The sequence below is a fragment of the Onthophagus taurus genome, chromosome 8 (genome assembly GCF_036711975.1).
Source record: "Onthophagus taurus isolate NC chromosome 8, IU_Otau_3.0, whole genome shotgun sequence".
NCBI lineage: Eukaryota > Metazoa > Arthropoda > Insecta > Coleoptera > Scarabaeidae > Onthophagus > Onthophagus taurus.
In genome coordinates, this window is record NC_091973.1 from 1,019,306 (window position 1) to 1,036,609 (window position 17,304).

Sequence of the window (17,304 nt, forward strand, 5' to 3'; positions counted from 1 at the left end):
GGGCCTCCCGAGGAAATAAAGGCAATTTACCTCATTTTTACGAGATAATACGTTATCAAGGCCCGAATCTCCGCCCGGAGGAGGGAGGAGGATATAACGGTTCGTTTAGGAACGGAAGAAATTGGGCGTAAAAATTTTGTGCAGACGCCGTCCTTTTGGAACCACGCAAATTGGATCTGTTTGTAAATAACTTAATTTTTGGTTTAATAGCCGGAGAGTGAAAAGTTTCGGCCGACGGGTTAAATCAATTATGGTTCCGACTCCCCGTTAATATTAAAATTTTCAATTACCCAAGTTTGTCGAACGACCCAAAATGTCAACTTACTTGTTTTCTAGCGAACACCATCCGCAATACGGATCCTTTGCATTTAAACATTCCCAGCAACTCTTGTATACACTGCATTCTTGCACTTTCACCTTCGACACCTATAATCAAAAAGAATACAAATAGTAATAATCAATAAAAATGAAATATAGCGATCCCTGGTGATAACCAAGGATCGAAACCGGTCTTAATAGAAAAAAAGGCAATTGAAAAATTTTTAAGTTAAACATTGTTGAGTTTCAAGTATCTCTGATAAACCTGAAGCGGTACACGTCTAGGTTTGCTTGATTCCGAGACGTCGGCCAATTAGATTACTCGAGCAACAAAGACTTCGCCTATTTATTTAAGAGACACCAATTGCGAGAGAGCATCCGTGCGTATTATAACTTTACCAAATCCCTCCAGCGATTGTAGATGTAATTCCCCTCTCGATTTTATATTTTTTTTGGTAAGAATCTTGCCCCTAGTAATAAGAGCGAGGTCCTAAATTGCGCTGCTATAATCTGCCGGAGCGAATTTTTCAATAAAAACGTGTTCGCAATTTATAACGATCCCGTTCGAGTTCGCTCGGCGTTGTTCTTTCTCGAATCGAAGCGGCTTCGTCGGCATTTATTGCAAGGTTTTAATTGTTCCGCACGTAGAAAATAAACATAACAATACGGACCCGGAAGGGTTCCTTTTAAGGGTCGTTTTTTGTTTGATTATTTTGTCGACAATCGAAAGGTCCCTGATTTCTCATTTCAGACGAAGGAAAACCGACTCCGAATCTGATTACGAGGGGCACTGAAAAAATATCTGTGACAAGGGTAAATTAGATTAGGATACACCTCCACTTCGCCCGGGCAATCTTAATCAAAATTGAATTTCCGCGGCATATAATGCGGGTTCTTGCGCCCGGGATATCGTCCTCGGTATTGGATTTAGTCTCCATAATATCTAAATTTATACATCAATACTCCACTAAAGATACCCCAAAACGAGAGGCAAATAAATATTTTAGCTAGGTAAATTAAAGCTCGGATTGTTTAAATTTAATTCCCAACACTAGACTAAACGGTCGCTAACCGTCGTTTTCCCTAATTAACGAAGGGACCTCCGACGTACCTGCCCCCCCGAAGTTATTATATTTTGCAGATTCAATTAGGCCTCGAACCGTGCTTGCGCGAATTTCACATATCGGGTAATATTAAGTTTCAACCCTCAGTCCGCGTTTGCGAAACATTTTACTCTATTACATTGCAAAATACCACGCGCTTAATTCCACTCCTAAAAGGATTTTTAATATCTCATTGCCAACCTTTTTCAAAAATATATATTCATTTAAAAGAAATGTTTTAAATTTACTCAAAATAGGGTATTGAATTTAGGGATTCATTTTTGTATATACAGGGTGATTCATTAGCTCTATGACAAACTTTGTCAGATGAAAGGTGATGCGATTCTAAGGAAAAAATGTTATATGAATATGGGTCCGATTCATTTTGGTTAAAGAGTTACAAGCCTTTGAAAATTTTACACAGTTTAATAGGCAAATGAAAATGTAACATAAAAAATAAGTTTAAAAATTACAAAAAAGATTTGCAACAATCGCAACAATAATTATGAAACACATTGGCTGTGATAACAAAACTGAGTTCTTTATGTCAAACATTTCAATTTACTCTATTCTGTGTGTTTCAAAGTTTATAATTGAAGTGGTCGGGAGAAAAAAGTGCCAAGCATCATTTTGGCCTAACCGAATTTAGCAGTGCTGTCTATAAGTAAATTGAACAAACTACAAGCAGCACTGTTTAGATTTCAATGATTGCCGTTAGATTGCTCTGTATTTGCATTGCATTTTATTACCTCAACTGGTTGTTTGCAAAGTTTTGGGGAAGACAGTGTCAAGCTCCTCATGAGAAATGGAGGGAAAGAGGAAATGTGTTAGAAATCTTAAAGATTATTATGAAAACCTAGAAGACTTCTATGAAGAATTTGATGACAGTGACAGCGATCCCAATTATTTAGCAAATGATGAGGAAAATGATGTTTCACGTTTTGAGGTGAGTGTTGCTTAGCATTATTTAAATCCTAACATATAACTTTGCGTAATGTAGGTTAGCATCATGTGTTATAAGTGCATGCATATAAGTATTATGGTACTTTTAAGCATAAACAAATTAATAAACAGTTATTTTACATCAAAATAAAGTGTAACCATGTTGGAAAAGTGTTTCTAATAGAAATAAATCAAAAAGTAATTTTTGATGGTTGGCACTGTGTCCACTTCTGACTCCGGTAAAAAGCTCAAGGAAAAGGAAACGTAAGTCACACATGAAAAAAGTTGAAATACCAAAATCGTACCAGACAAAATTAGGAAAGAATGTACCAGGCAGAACTTTAGGTGAGATGTGCAAATGCCCCCTAAAATGTCATGAGAAAGTCACTGAGGATCAAAAATCTACTATCTGTAATGCATTTTGGGATATGGGGAGTTTCAATAATTATGCAAAACGCGTATCTTTTTGGATGCATAGAAAAAATACCAATCAAACGTCGTTACTGCCAAAATCCAGAGGGTTCTTACAAACAAAACACTTTCATATTTAAGATTAAACTAAAAAATGGTTCATCTCTCAGAGTTTGCAAAAAATCCTTTATGAGCATTCACGGTCTACAAAATTCAAGAGGTAGAATCAACAACATTATTAGAAAAATAGTTCCATCTTGTGACAAAAGGGGCACCCATGATACAAGGCCGAACAAGATTTCTGCTGAAGCAGAAAATGGTGTGCATAAGCACATCAAAGCGATACCCAAATATCAATCGCACTATAGTAGAAAACAAAACCCAAATAAAGTCTATCTGGCTTCTGATATGACCATTAGAAGTTTATACAATGACTATTACCTAAACTTTTGTGAAGAAAACGAACTCCGCACAGTTAGTGAGGATAAGTACATCAGCTTCAAACTTCCAAAATCAGACACATGCAGTAAATGTGACATCTTGCAAATTATCATTGATGATGCTAATGCTAGTGACGAACAAAAACAAAATGCAAAAATACAAAAAGAACTTCATTTACGTAAGGCTGACAGTGCCAGAGAAAAATTGCAAAATTACACTGCTGAAAGTAAAGAGACACCCGGTGAGGTGCCACCAAAACTGTCATGTGGACCTGCATTTTACTGCAGGAAACTGTGGACCTATAACGTAGGTATCCATAACTGCACTTCTGGACAAGGTTTTATGTTCATGTGGGATGAATCAGTTGGAAAAAGGGGTAGTGATGAAATAGGAAGCTGTATTGTAAAGTACTTATTAGTAGCAAATGTCCACGCAAAGAAGTTGGTAATATTTACCGACAACTGCGGAGGACAAAATAAAAATTGGAACAATGTCGCTTTGGTCACACCTTGTAGCTAGTAAACGTTTTGAAACAGTAGAACATTACTTCCTGATAACTGGGCATACTTATCTTCCATCAGACCGTGACTTTTCAAAAATAGAAAAGTATCATACCAAGCACTGCCAAAATTTGTACAGTCCTGGGCAATGGAGAGAGATAGTAGCAAAGTGTGGAACAAAACACAAGTTCATCGTAACATGCATGATGAGCGAGGATTTCCTCGATTTGTCTAGGGTGCAAGAGACCTACTTTAACACAAAAAGCAAGTTTTGTACAGATGGTGTTACTCCTCCACGATTTTCCAAAGCTATTTGCTTTAAATTTGACAGCGAAGAACCTTTTCAAATGAAACTCAAACGCTTGATGAACGAAGAGTTTTTAGTGTTGAACCTAAAGAAACGTGGAAGGAGTTGTATTCCAGCACTACATTTAAAAAGAAATGCGCCCAACAAAATCAATAAGAAAAAATTAGATGATGTCAAATCCTTGATGCAATACATTCCTCCCATCTACCATGGATATTACAATGGCCTACAGTCTTCTGCTGAAGTAGATGACCAAAAGGACGATGTTGTGGTAATATTTGGAGGCCTATTTGGAAAGTACCTTTTTGGTTAAGAGTATTTTTTGTCGATTTTTGGGGAAAAAATGCCAAGCAACATTATTCATCATTTTTATCTTATAATAGCGTTTTTTACCTACATCTTCACTTTTAACGGTATATAGATACATGACCTTTGTATTAAAAAACTTTGGTTTGTTGTCTGCACTAAAATGTTATTTATGGATTTAGCCAAACTTTCAACTTGCTTTATCTCAAAACAACAAACATGATGCTTGGCACTTTTTCTCCCGACCCCTTCAATTGTCAGAGTTTTGATCGAAAACGAAAATGCATGTATTTACGACTGAAGAATATGCAGATACTATTTTTGTATACGGGCTTTGTAACGGAAACGCTCGGCAAGCAGCAAGAGAATACCTTCGTAGGTTTCCAAATAGACATCAACCTGCCCATACAGTGTTTAGTGCATCATTTCGCAGGCTGGGAGAAACAGGTAACCCCGCTCCACTACATTCCGTTCGTCCCCATGATGTGAATGTACAAAATGAAGAACGTGTTATTGATTTAGTACTTGACGACCCTTCAATTAGTACTCGGCGTATAGCGAGCATGTTACAAATATCCCAAAGTTTTGTATGGCGTGTATTGAATCGAGAAATGTTACATCCGTTTCATCGCCAAAATGTTCAAGCATTACATCCTGGAGATACTGAGCAACTGGATTATTCAGCAACATGCTCAAAATAATAACTTCATTTCCCAAGTTCTATGGTCTGATGAAGCGTGTTTCACTAGGGACGGCATAAATAATTATCATAACGAACATGTGTGGTCCACATGCAATTAGACCAGGAAGATTTCAGCAACGGTTTAGTGTAAACGTTTGGGGTGGCATTTTTAACAATTCTTTGCTACCTGTATGGGTGATAAATGAACGCTTAAATGCAAATATGTACAGAAATTTCTTGGGACATAACCTTTTCGATTTTATCGACGACGTACCACTTAACATCGTTCAAAATATGTGGTATCAGCACGATGGTGCACCACCACATCGAGGAAGAGAAGTCATCGCTTGGTTACATGAACATTTTCCAAACAAATGGATTGGCAATGGAGGTCCAGACCACGATCCCCATATCTAAATCCGCTGGATTATTATTTCTGGGGACACATGAAGCAGCTTGTGTACCATGTAGAAATTACTACCCGTCAGCAACTACTGGACAGAATTCAAGATGCAGCTAATAGCATACGGAATGATCCAAATATCATACGTCGTGTGATAGAATCTTTACTTCGTCGATGTGAGGCGTGTAAAATTTTCAAAGGCTTGTAACTCTTTAACCAAAATAAATCGGACCCATATTCATATAACATTTTTTCCTTAGAATCGCATCACCTTTCATCTGCCCAAGTTTGTCATAGAGCTAATGAATCACCCTGTATATATATAATATTAATTAATTATCGTACCCGACGTCATCATTGCAAGTATGCAACCAATTTGCGTATTGCAATACCAATACTGTGATATTGGTTGCATATTTGCAATGTATGAAAATTGGTAATAACATAAATTTAAAAAAAACCAGGATTTAATTAAAATTTATATTAGTTTAAGTTACTTGATCACAACTAATTTGAAATAGAGGGATTTAGAGCCTTCTAGTTTGAAGGTAAGCGCGGGTAAAATGTAATATGGTGGAAGTAAAGCAAAGTAATTTTCAGCGATACGTAGAGCCGTCACGACATAATGGTGTGTCAAGTCAAAATATTTTGTCAAGGTATATAATAGTGTGTCAAGCGACAATAGTCGGGTCGCTGTCGAGAAACGTGGGTTGAGAGATGGAATTACTCCGTAAAATATGTTCTGACATTAATTGTATTTAGTGGTAAATACTCTTTTCTTTAAAGAGTTTTTTCTTGAACAAATTGTCTCGGACGTTTTATTTAAAATCTGTGGAATGCTGCGTTCAGTAACGCAAACATTACCGGGATCCGATCAGGTGTTGGGTTTCTCTTCTTTCCTCACCGACGCCTCACTCTTCGCGTTGCCATGTGAAACTTATTTCGATTATATCCCGAGTACCACTTCGGTTTTCCGGTACGTTTTATCCCCTAAGGGAGCGTTCAATCTTAAACTCGCATGATTTACAAAAATTCCGATCAAAAAATAATCGCATTTACCTAGATTTTATAATCTTTTTATCATGTGACGATCTCACTTTCTCCTTTAACCATTACCGGACGAGCTATGAAATATTAGCGGTTTCTATATATTTCTAAATTCAATCGCGGTTACACCGACAACATGTAATTCCATTTACCACAGCAATCCAACTTTAAAACATTATATAATTATATTTGAAAAATCTACTTTTAATATAAAAATTGAAGTGATCCAAAGATGGATTAATGGAATAAATCGTGTTTTGCCATGTTTATTATGGTGACTTAGTATGAGAGGTTATTAAGTTTTATTAACAGGTGGGAAGCAGTATTAATTTGTCGATTACGTGAAGGTCGAGCGTGCGTTTATGATGACCACCTGTATGTACATATAGGGCGCAGATGTGGTGTGTAGAAATGAAAAAGTGTATTTAATTTTCAATCTGATGCAACCTTCGTCCGTGGTCTGCTTCAATAAGGAGCGTCTTGGAATACCAATGTGTGAGAATTTCTTGTACAGATGTCCGGCGAAGAAGTCAATTAAGTGCGAGTCACAAACCTTTCTCGCGGAATTTTCCATTTACATGGACGGTGTCCATGAATATTTATGTTAGTAAAACTCGCTATTGTCGGGGTAGACGATCAACTTAACTTCTTAGCGGGTAAAAGGGGCGCGACATAATCTGCCATCCTCGACGCTAATCATGATTAAACCATTTTTGACGCGCCCCGAATAACAAGTAGCAAGCAGGTCCGATCTTCTTCCTAACTTCGAAACAAAAGGTTTTTCACGAGTTGGACCAACTTTATGTTTATCTCGAAATCCCTGTCGCGTCGAAGACAAATCAATGTCACGCGATTATCCACCAGCCGTCCTTATGTAATAGCATTTTATAAGGAATCCCCAGCTCCTCGTGACGGCTTTTTGCCCTCGAGAGTCCTTTTGTCCGCCTAACTTCACTTATTATCCTGCGACGCTGTTTGCTCCCCGCATATTACCTCTACATCAATCACGACCTGACACCGTCCCGTTGAAACTCGCACCCCATTTTTGTCTCCGGAACCCATCAAGACTTCACTATTCAAATAGCTACGCAAATTTTACTAAGAGATTTTAAATCTACCATCTCCCCTTTACAACTACGATTAAATCATCTTATCTTACACGCAGTAAATTAATGTAAATGTTATAAAAAGTTGTAGTGAGAAATAAAATTTTCTAATAATGTATAATGTATTATGTATAATGATATGAAATATATGCTAAATTAAAGCTTGAAGATTCTAGTTTATGATATGATATGAAAATTGTAAGATGGTATTATTAAAAATTTGAGGAAAAAATTATTGAAGAAGAAATTGTCAAATTTATAAATAAAAGAGAAATTTTCAAAAAATCATATTTTCTATGTTTTTGTGTATAATGATATGAAATATATGCTAAATTGAAGCTTGAAGATTCTAGTTTATGATATGATATTAAAATTGTAAGATAATATTATTGAAATTTTCTGAAAAAAATTATTGAAGAAGAAATTGTCAAATTTATAAATAAAAGAGAAATTTTCAAAAAATCATATTTTCCATATTTTTATGTATAATGATATGAAATATATGTTAAATTAAAGCTTGAAGATTCTAGTTTATGATATGATATGAAAATTGTAAGATGATATTATTAAAAATTTGAGGAAAAAATTATTAAAGAAGAAATTGTCAAATTTATAAATAAAAGAGAAATTTTCAAAAAATCATATTTTCTATATTTTTATGTATAATGATATGAAATATATGCTAAATTAAAGCTTGAAGATTCTAGATTATGATATGATGTGAAAATTGTAATATGATATTATTGAAATTTTCAAGAAAAGATTATTGAAGAAGAAATTGTCAAATTTATAAATAAAAGAGAAATTTTCAAAAAATCATATTTTCTATATTTATATGTATAATGATATGAAATATATGCTAAATTAAAGCTTGAAGATTCTAGTTTATGATATGATATGAAAATTGTAAGATGATATTATTAAAAATTTGAGGAAAAAATTATTGAAGAAGAAATTGTCAAATTTATAAATAAAAGAGAAATTTTCAAAAAATCATATTTTCTATGTTTTTGTGTATAATGATATGAAATATATGCTAAATTGAAGCTTGAAGATTCTAGTTTATGATATGATATTAAAATTGTAAGATAATATTATTGAAATTTTCTGAAAAAAATTATTGAAGAAGAAATTGTCAAATTTATAAATAAAAGAGAAATTTTCAAAAAATCATATTTTCCATATTTTTATGTATAATGATATGAAATATATGTTAAATTAAAGCTTGAAGATTCTAGTTTATGATATGATATGAAAATTGTAAGATGATATTATTAAAAATTTGAGGAAAAAATTATTAAAGAAGAAATTGTCAAATTTATAAATAAAAGAGAAATTTTCAAAAAATCATATTTTCTATATTTTTATGTATAATGATATGAAATATATGCTAAATTAAAGCTTGAAGATTCTAGATTATGATATGATATGAAAATTGTAATATGATATTATTGAAATTTTCAAGAAAAGATTATTGAAGAAGAAATTGTCAAATTTATAAATAAAAGAGAAATTTTCAAAAAATCATATTTTCTATATTTATATGTATAATGATATGAAATATATGCTAAATTAAAGCTTGAAGATTCTAGTTTATGATATGATATGAAAATTGTAAGATGATATTATTAAAAATTTGAGGAAAAAATTATTAAAGAAGAAATTGTCAAATTTATAAATAAAAGAGAAATTTTCAAGAAATCATATTTTCTATATTTTTATGTATAATGATATGAAATATATGCTAAATTAAAGCTTGAAGATTCTAGATTATGATATGATATGAAAATTGTAATATGATATTATTGAAATTTTCAAGAAAAGATTATTGAAGAAGAAATTGTCAAATTTATAAATAAAAGAGAAATTTTCAAAAAATCATATTTTCTATATTTATATGTATAATGATATGAAATATATGCTAAATTAAAGCTTGAAGATTCTAGTTTATGATATGATATGAAAATTGTAAGATGATATTATTAAAAATTTGAGGAAAAAATTATTGAAGAAGAAATTGTCAAATTTATAAATAAAAGAGAAATTTTCAAAAAATCATATTTTCTATATTTTTATGTTTAATGATATGAAATATATGTTAAATTAAAGCTTGAAGATTCTAGTTTATGATATGATATGAAAATTGTAATATAATATTATTAAAAATTTGAGGAAAAAATTATTGAAGAAGAAATTGTCAAATTTATAAATAAAAGAGAAATTTTCAAAAACATTTGATCCTCTACTGTTTGAAGAGGGGGACATCTAGACTTCAATTGAGTCGTGACTAGGGTCCTTGGAACAGAGCGAAGGACTACGATTATTGTTTTTTATGGGCCATAAAAGTTCCGTCAAAAAGAACTCTGACTTTCAAGGTCTGGTAAAAGATGTTTCGAATGGGACTTGTCGATATCTCCCCAGCATCATGTTTTTTTTTTTTTTGAAATTTTAATAAAGGAGAACCGACTTTGTGCGTTGAATATAGAAAAAGAACTTTCCATTCTAAGGCAGATCCCGGTCAGTTTCCCGGGAGAATTTGCCCCCTCTGGCTTTCACGGGGCATTGAATTAGAGAGTAGTCGGGATGTATCGACCGTTTCACATTTCTGGATGGGTATAAGTCGGAGAATCTGGGATTGTAATAATATTTAACGCGAAACGGCGAACTTAATAACAGAAAATTGCACATTTCAAAGTGCTTTGTGAAGGTGAGTCTCCCACCTATCGAGATCTAAAAGTTTTCCACTCGACTTAATTCGTACATATTCCGGGGAATTTAATACCAAGGGAATTTTCTACACCTAATTCCAATCTGGCTGGTTGAAAAGTTGAGAGATCTAATATCTGCTCGGCTGCGAGCAGAATTCTCGAGAAAAATGTATAGTGAACTTCTTTAGAACTCCGCAACCCCTAAGTGACTGCGAACTCGGTTCCTGTACTCCCTCGTTCGTTAAAACACAAACTGGCCTTGATTGAATAGGTGCTGTTGATAATAAAATTAAGGGATCAATACGGAGGGAACTTTATTGAATTAAAGGAGATAAGAAAATAAATCGCCGTAGTTTTAAATAGAAAACTTCTCCGGGAAGTCTTGACGCGAAAATTAGTTTCCAATTCTTTTGATTGGTCTTGACGCGGTCAGGGGAGAACCGATTATCGCTCGACCATCGAGAACCTCCTCAGTAAAAGTTGAAAAATTCATTAAGGCTTGAGAGGATCGTTTCTGCTACCATAGTTATCAATCAACCCAAATCCTACTCTTACAACTCAACCACTTCCTGACATCTACCTACTTTTTCTTTCTCATTCTAATCAATAAAAAGAATAAAAACATTTTTTTTAATTAACATTATTTCTGTATTATCCTAAGAAGCCAAAATGTATAATACCAAAACTTTGTACATGGTTTGAGATTAGCTAGCACAATCAAGCAGTGCATAGTTTATTTGGTCAATGCAATTTCAGACTTCCAGAAATTTTCAAAAAATCTATATTTTTATGTATAATGATATGAAATATATGCTAAATTAAAGCTTGAAGATTCTAGTTTATGATATGATATGAAAATTGTAAGATGATATTATTAAAAATTTGAGGAAAAAATTATTGAAGAAGAAATTGTCAAATTTATAAATAAAAGAAAAATTTTCAAAAAATCATATTTTCTATATTTTTGTGTATAATGATATGAAATATATGCTAAATTAAAGCTTGAAGATTCTAGTTTATGATATGATATGAAAATTGTAAGATGATATTATTAAAAATTTGAGGAAAAAATTATTGAAGAAGAAATTGTCAAATTTATAAATAAAAGAGAAATTTTCAAAAAATCATATTTTCTATATTTTTATGTATAATGATATGAAATATATGCTAAATTAAAGCTTGAAGATTCTAGTTTATGATATGATATGAAAATTATAAGATGATATTATTAAAAACTTGAGGAAAAAATTATTGAAGAAGAAATTGTCAAATTTATAAATAAAAGAGAAATTTTCAAAAAATCATATTTTCTATATTTTTATGTATAATGATATGAAATATATGCTAAATTAAAGCTTGAAGATTCTAGTTTATGATATGATATGAAAATTGTAAGATGATATTATTAAAAATTTGAGGAAAAAATTATTGAAGAAGAAATTGTCAAATTTATAAATAAAAGAGAAATTTTCAAAAAATCATATTTTCTATATTTTTGTGTATAATGATATGAAATATATGCTAAATTAAAGCTTGAAGATTCTAGTTTATGATATGATATGAAAATTGTAATATGATATTATTAAAAATTTGAGGAAAAAATTATTGAAGAAGAAATTGTCAAATTTATAAATAAAAGAGAAATTTTCAAAAAATCATATTTTCTATATTTTTATGTTTAATGATATGAAATATATGTTAAATTAAAGCTTGAAGATTCGAGTTTATGATATGACACAAAAATTGTAATATGATATTATTAAAAATTTGAGCAAAAAATTATTGAAGAAGAAATTGTCAAATTTATAAATAAAAGAGAAATTTTCAAAAAATCATATTTTCTATATTTTTGTGTATAATGATATGAAATATATGCTAAATTAAAGCTTGAAGATTCTAGTTTATGATATGATATGAAAATTGTAAGATGATATTATTAAAAATTTGAGGAAAAAATTATTGAAGAAGAAATTGTCAAATTTATAAATAAAAGAGAAATTTTCAAAAAATCATATTTTCTATATTTTTATGTATAATGATATGAAATATATGTTAAATTAAAGCTTGAAGATTCGAGTTTATGATATGACACAAAAATTGTAATATGATATTATTAAAAATTTGAGCAAAAAATTATTGAAGTAGAAATTGTCTAATTTATAAATAAAAGAGAAATTTTCAAAAAATCATATTTTCTATATTTTTATGTATAATGATATGAAATATATGTTAAATTAAAGCTTGAAGATTCTAGATTATGATATGATATGAAAATTGTAAGATGATATTATTAAAAATTTGAGGAAAAAATTATTGAAGAAGAAATTGTCAAATTTATAAATAAAAGAGAAATTTTCAAAAAATCATATTTTCTATATTTTTGTGTATAATGATATGAAATATATGCTAAATTGAAGCTTGAAGATTCGAGTTTATGATATGATATGAAAATTGTAAGATGATATTATTGAAATTTTCTGAAAAAAATTATTGAAGAAGAAATTGTCAAATTTATAAATAAAAGAGAAATTTTCAAAAAATCATATTTTCCATATTTTTATGTATAATGATATGAAATATATGCTAAATTAAAGCTTGAAGATTCTAGATTATGATATGATATGAAAATTGTAATATGATATTATTGAAATTTTCAAGAAAAGATTATTGAAGAAAAAATTGTCAAATTTATAAATAAATTTGCTATCCAGACATTTTCTTGCCGTTTATAATGTTGGCTAGACCTCGAGAATACCAAAACTTTGTGAATCCTAATACGTAGCGTATTGCGAGTTAGTCGAGCCTATCTCTTGAAACTGAGGCAAGACTTCGAAGACGTCGGCCGCCCTAAGTTCAAAGTTTTAGGCATCAGGATTACCATGATTCTGGGATTTTTTTAATTATTCTGGATACTGCTTGCAGAAGACCAAATTTCCAATACATATTTAAGAGAAGAAACTTTCGTTGTAGTTCCAGACAAAAAAAAAGCAAAATATGGAATTTAAATTTAATTAAATGATAAATAAACGTATTATTTATTAAAAACGATTAATGTTTTATAGAAACATTAGAAAACAAAATAAACAAAAGGTTGTTTTGAGCGTGTGATAAAATGAAGACAGAGCATACAGATGGCATGTACGCCAAATAAACAAAACTCTATTTAGAGCACAAACGTGATCAGTTAGTAGTTCGTAACGCGGCAATTTTGAAGATAAACGGCTCGTCTAATTATCGGCGGTTTTAATTCATCTCGCGAAGGGCTGCTGCCCGATGAAGCCATTAAATACGGGTTCGAAATGGGCGATATCGCAGCTATCAAAATGCAATTGGAAACGTTCGCGTTCGGGATAGAGATCGTAGTTAAATTAGGTGATGGTTTCGATTTAACAGTTAAGCGGAAAAGCATATTTTTTAAAAAATACGTTTAAAATAAATGTTCTTACCTTCTTCTCGGTCATGACATAGAGGTGCATCAATTGGACGTCGAAGTGTAAGTCGGGATTGACTGGCGAGCCTTCTTCGACTGTTAAATCCCCATATTCCAACCCGGAGGACATTGTTTCTACGACCACCTGCAACAAATCGAACAAAACGTTAGGGACGAAAACAATCCCCCAGCATTGAATAGACGCCCTCCCCCTTTTTTCTCGTTTTTTTTCGCTTATTCCTTTTTTGTTCGTGTTTCCTCGGCAAGAGTTTCACGCGAGGATATGAAATTCGCACGATTCTCGTCGCTCAAAGAGCAAACAAAGTAACGAGGCCTTGATCTCAACGCAAATCTACAATTTCTATGTTTACTCGAGATTTCTCTAAATCTTTGTGCCGTGTTTTGAACCCCACGATTTTTCTGTTGAATATGAAAAATCTTTGCTAAATTCATTTTATATTTACATCAAATTGAGTGATCTCAATTATACGCGTACATATACAGCGTGTCCCGTATCTTCCGCATCAGAGTATTATACGATTGTACGATACATTATTCTGAAGCGATCTTTCGTCGGTGCTTCCTTCGGCCGGTCCGCTACGCCGATGATAACTCGTTTCCCACGTGTACTCACCAATAGATTCGTCACGGAAAGAGAAATAAACTTTTTCGGTGAATCAAAGTCGTCCGTTATTGGTCGTTGTTAAACAGTTCCCGTGCGGTTATTATAAACATTTCGAAAAAAATTTATTAGAAAGATCGCTTCAGAATAATGTATTCTACAACCGTATAATGCTCTGATGCGGAAGATACGGGACACGCTGTATATCCATTATTTTCAATAAAATACTCGATCCATCATTAAATCTAAGAATCCTCGTTTTAAGATAGATTTAGAAAAGAGGAGATTCAGAACGTGACTCGAGTCTTTAGGAATACTGTGGAGGACTGAGGTTATTGTTTTTTATAGACGATAAAATTTGGTCGGTTCTAAAATAAATTTGGCGAAATAATATTCCGGGGAGCCTTTATTGCCTCCCTCGGCGTCTCAACGTTCATATGAAAACGCTCCTTTTCTTCGCAATTTTTGTGTTGTATGCGCGGAAGTCGCCGATTTGATTGCACGTCGGTAAACCGTTTAATCACAGGGAGAATCTAACGGCTATTCCGTTTTAACAACACAATAAAAACCAGCTCGCCTCACGCAGCACACACGACTAAGTAAATTGACTTCTTCCCCCGAATAACCCAACCCCTAAAGCCGGAATCAATAAAATATACTACCCGACCACCTACGCTATAACACAATTTGTTTCAGCTAAACACAAAAAAAGCTAATAAAATACAACAAATTGTAAGCATGCGCAATCAATATTTTCGATTGATATTTTTAAAATGCGCATGCGTCTAGCCATGACGATAAAAACGTCTTATTTGAAATGAGACAATTAAGATTAAATTAGGAATGGGGGTGAGCTCCCCTTATATCTTAAACAGAACCCATACGTTAGTGTGGATGAGCTAATTCTATGACCACGTAAAGTGCATTACGTTGCGGTTACACCGAAATGACCGTCCAGTGACTAATTTTCTCACGCACGATGATTACGTGTGCGATACGCCCTCGTAAGTGCGTTTATGGACCCGATCGACACATCTACGAGGGTGGATTTTGGTTTTTGGGGGTCGAAGTTTATCCTCAAAATTGCCTGATGCCAAAGCCGCTTTCCGATACCGAGAATTCTCGGAATTTTTGTTCATGAATGATTGATTTTCGCGGAAATATTGCGAATACCGCGAAGTTGCCTATAAATTCATGATGACCAGGTTGCGGGGATTGCGAAAGGAATTGGGTTACCGGACGAATAATCACGGGTACGTTTGGAACGCTTGAACGCCAAAGCGGCGGCTAAATAGAATTTTGAATTTACCCGGCTTAATTACTATTGTAAAATGACTTTGTAAATTCAAGGGATTTTAGTGTTACACGCACATATGACTAAAATGTTTAATTAACATCGTGATGTTCTCATTGTTATGAATGAATCATTCTGACTAATACTTGACAATGAGATATTTCACGATATGTTTATCTGTTACAAATAGTAATTTCATTATTCATTGGAGTTGGGTTTATACATACGGTTTCTGCGAAAAAAGATTATTATGTTTAAATTTTAGTATTTTCGAAATTTATTTTGAATTGAAACTATCCTTTGGTACACTGTGGGAAGTACTCAAGAAGATATGGCCATTGTTTCCTATGATCAGAAGTGTGCGTTTTATACTATTCAAAGAGTTACCAAAAGATGGCCTCTTGCATTTTTTTTCGAATCCTAGATATTGCAGGAATAAATTCTGAAATTATATTCAATAACACAAAACCACTAGAGAAACCCCTTAGACGACGGAAATTTTTAAATAACCTATGGTTGGCTCTTATGGAAGAACATTCAGAAAATTCAGACACTTCCGAAAAATTTGGTAGAATTTTTTTCCCAAGAGTTATCAGAGGTGCCCTTAGTAATAAACCAAAATCGAAGTGGTAGGTGCCAACTTTGTAACGCCCATAAAAATAATAAAAATACAGTTACGCCATCAATTTGCTTGCAAAAATCACTCGAAAAAGAGTGTCCTTTGCGATACTTGTTGCCAAAGTTGTCAAAAGGAAGAAGACTGATACTATAAGACCGAGACGATGCAGTATAGCCTAACCAGACTTAATCATACGAAGTCATAAATTTTCTGTTTAGAGGTTAACCAAGGTCGCTTGCGGCCGAGGCGCTGCAATTAATACCATATAAATCAAAATCTGATTATTCGACTTATTAATTTTTTTAATTTATTATCATAAATTTGTTGTTACTAGATTTTGAGTATTATTTACGTAAATATTTTTGATAAAAATTCATCAATTTGACATCAATGCCATCTAGTAAACAATACGACCTAAATAAATCTGACATTAATAAAAACGAAAGGCATTTTGTAATTGATTTTAAATTTTAAATGACAATGAAACATAACCTTTACATTCGCTGTCAAGTGTCGTTTAAGTTTTTAAACAAAAGGCAAAAGTGAACATCAATGCCACCATAGGTTATGGTGGCATATTATTAAAAACAAACTTATTCAATGTCAATTTGTTTGGAATCAGATTCTGAGATTCAGAAATTTAATAATAATAACTCCATTGATAATGATAATATGAATATTAGCCAAATCGATAGTGGTCAAGCAAAACAGGATGATGTCGACTATGACGACAATATCAACGTACAAGAATTGGTAAGCAGTAATCATCTAATTAGTTGTTTTACAACTTGTAGTTTTATATTGTTTCTTAAATATTCAGGCTGCCTCTGAAGAAGCTAATAATACGATTGATGTTTATGTAATACAAGTAGTACAAGTGAAATGTTGCAAATGTTGCCATCAGGTTCAACTTCAACAGCCGTTACCATGGATTCTCTACCAAGTGCAAGTAGACCTTCAAGTTCAACAACTACGTCTAAAACACAAGCAATAGCAGAATTTTTTTTTGCCTGCAACATTCCATTTAATGTAATTGAATCTAAATATTTTGACAACTTAATAAAA

At 32.3% G+C, this 17,304-nt stretch overlaps 1 protein-coding gene across 1 annotated transcript in view; it reads right to left on the reverse strand.

The window, feature by feature from the left end:
- The window catches only part of LOC111414542 (plexin A), a 109,781-nt gene that overhangs the window by 14,095 nt on the left and 78,382 nt on the right, over positions 1-17,304 (reverse strand). The window contains exons 4-5 of the mRNA XM_023045915.2: positions 13,721-13,849; positions 326-426 (exon numbers count right to left, since the gene is read on the reverse strand). Of these exons, the coding sequence (XP_022901683.1) occupies positions 326-426; positions 13,721-13,849 (230 nt within the window). The remainder of the gene's footprint in view (positions 1-325; positions 427-13,720; positions 13,850-17,304) is intronic.